The 2123-nt window shown below is 39.8% G+C and overlaps 1 protein-coding gene across 1 annotated transcript; it reads left to right on the forward strand.

Annotated features, from left to right (window-relative positions):
• The first annotated feature begins 348 nt into the window (after positions 1-348).
• On the forward strand, positions 349-1844 carry LOC111881577 (F-box/kelch-repeat protein At1g23390). Its single transcript, XM_023877980.3, has one exon. It carries the CDS (start codon positions 515-517, stop codon positions 1736-1738), a length of 1224 nt encoding a protein of 407 aa, XP_023733748.2. The 5' UTR covers positions 349-514; the 3' UTR covers positions 1739-1844.
• The last annotated feature ends 279 nt before the right edge of the window (positions 1845-2123 follow it).

Below are 2123 nucleotides of genomic sequence, written 5' to 3' on the forward strand. Positions count from 1 at the left end.
CGGTGGTACGGGAACCCTTCTTGCACAACACTACACTGTTTCGCCACCTCTGCTTCTCTATTTTATCTTTCTGTACAACACTACACTGTTTCGCCACCCCTGCTTCTCTATTTTATCTCTTTTTACATGCTTCTTGCTCTTTATATTACTCATTGGTGTATATTTTGCATATTTTCAGGGGAGTGATATGTGACAATTTCCCAAAAAAAAAAAAAAAAAAAAAAAAAAAAAAAAAAAAAAAAAAACCACAATAACATGTTTGGCGAAAAAAATGAAAAATGATAGAGCATACACCATCAACCTAAACAATTATTTATATAAATATATCATCTATCATCCATTGTAAAATAAGAAAATCAATGAAACATGATAAAAATGGTTAAAGATCATCAAAGCAATTAAGATCATTTTATAATGTTTATAAGAACTTATAAATAATTTATAATTTTAAAGATTTAATGATTTGTAATAATATCGGATAGTTTAAATAAAAACCAATGCACCTGTCACATGTATGATGTATATAAAAGAGTTGTGTCGAGTGTTTTTTTCTATCAAAATCCAAAATCTCCCAACGTTTTGTTCTTTCAAGAAAAAGGAGATGTCAGATATGGGTAACTCCTCCAGAGCGACGTCGTCGTTCGATGAACAATCCATTCACGGCGATGTACTGGAGGCAATCCTCTCCCACGTCCCACTAGTACACTTACTTCCGGCGTGTGGTGTGTCAAAGTCGTGGACCGCCGCCGTATCATCGTCCCTTCGCAAATCCACCAACACCAAACCATGGCTAATCATCCACACACAGAGCTCTAGGCACCCGTACTCCACAGCCACTCATGCCTACGATCCGGAGTCAAACATGTGGATCGAGATCCGACAACCGGCGATCGGTTACGTATCTACACTTCGATCATCTCACTCGAATCTTCTCTACATGTTGTCGCCGTCGAAGCTCTCGTTGTCTTTTGATCCGCTTCACCTGACTTGGCACCACGCGGTGGCGCCGAAAGTCTCGCGGATAGATCCTGTTGTAGCCGTTGTAGGCAGCCACGTTGTGGTTGCAGGCGGTGCCTACGATTTTGAGGACGATCCTCTCGCCGTTGAGGTTTATGATCTCGAGTCACAGCAATGGACTAAATCGGATCCAATGCCCGAGTTTTTCAACGGATCCGCCGCGTCATTGTGGCTCTCGGTTGCTTCCGGTGACCCTCATATCTTCGTCATGGAGAAAACTTCCGGTGTAACGTACTCGTTCAATCCCAATAACAATACGTGGTCTGGACCGTACGATCTGCGTCCCGATCACCGCGTTTTTTACTCGGTTATCGGATTCTCCAACGACCGATTGATTGTCATCGGGATGTTGGGTGATGCTGAGGATGTTGACGGAGTGAAGTTCTGGGAAGTGAACTGCGAGTCATTCGAATTCGATGAAATTGGGGAGATGCCGGCGAATCTCCTCGAGAATTTGAAGAGCCACGATTCGCAAATTTCCTCCATCGACGTCTCTATGGTGGGAAACGCGGCGTATGTATACATCTCCTCGCGAGCTGAAGAGGTATTCATGTGTGAGTTAATCGACGGCGGGGGATGTAGGTGGCGCAGCGTGGCGAATACGTCTGCGAATGGCCGGAGTATAATGGATAAATTAGTTTTTACGTGCTCGAAGATAGGGATTGAGGAGCTGCAACGAGCAACGAGGTCAGAGAATCGGAAGTTCGTCTTGAAACGGTGAGTCATTGTTCAGTTGACTCGGTGTAAATTCGTGTTTAATCTACATTTACTTTTGTATTATTGTATGTTTATAGTGTCATAATTCATAAGTATATTCTTTTTTAAAACCTGTTTTACAGTTATTCTATATATATTCATACAATTTTTTTAGGGATTGAAACTTATAGAATCAACCAATTTAAGTTTGAAAACGCTGATAATCCAAAAATTGTATGAAAATAAAAATTGAAAAGAAAACTGTAAAAAAACGCTGTATAAAAGTTATAAAAAGACTTAAAAATAGTATAAAATATTGTATTTTTTTCTAAAAGAAAATAAAAAAATTGGTCGAAAAATTCATTATGCGATATTAAAGCCTTAAAATTCATTATGCGATATTAAAGCCA

This window comes from Lactuca sativa, chromosome 3 (genome assembly GCF_002870075.4).
Source record: "Lactuca sativa cultivar Salinas chromosome 3, Lsat_Salinas_v11, whole genome shotgun sequence".
Classification (NCBI taxonomy): Eukaryota; Viridiplantae; Streptophyta; class Magnoliopsida; order Asterales; family Asteraceae; genus Lactuca; species Lactuca sativa.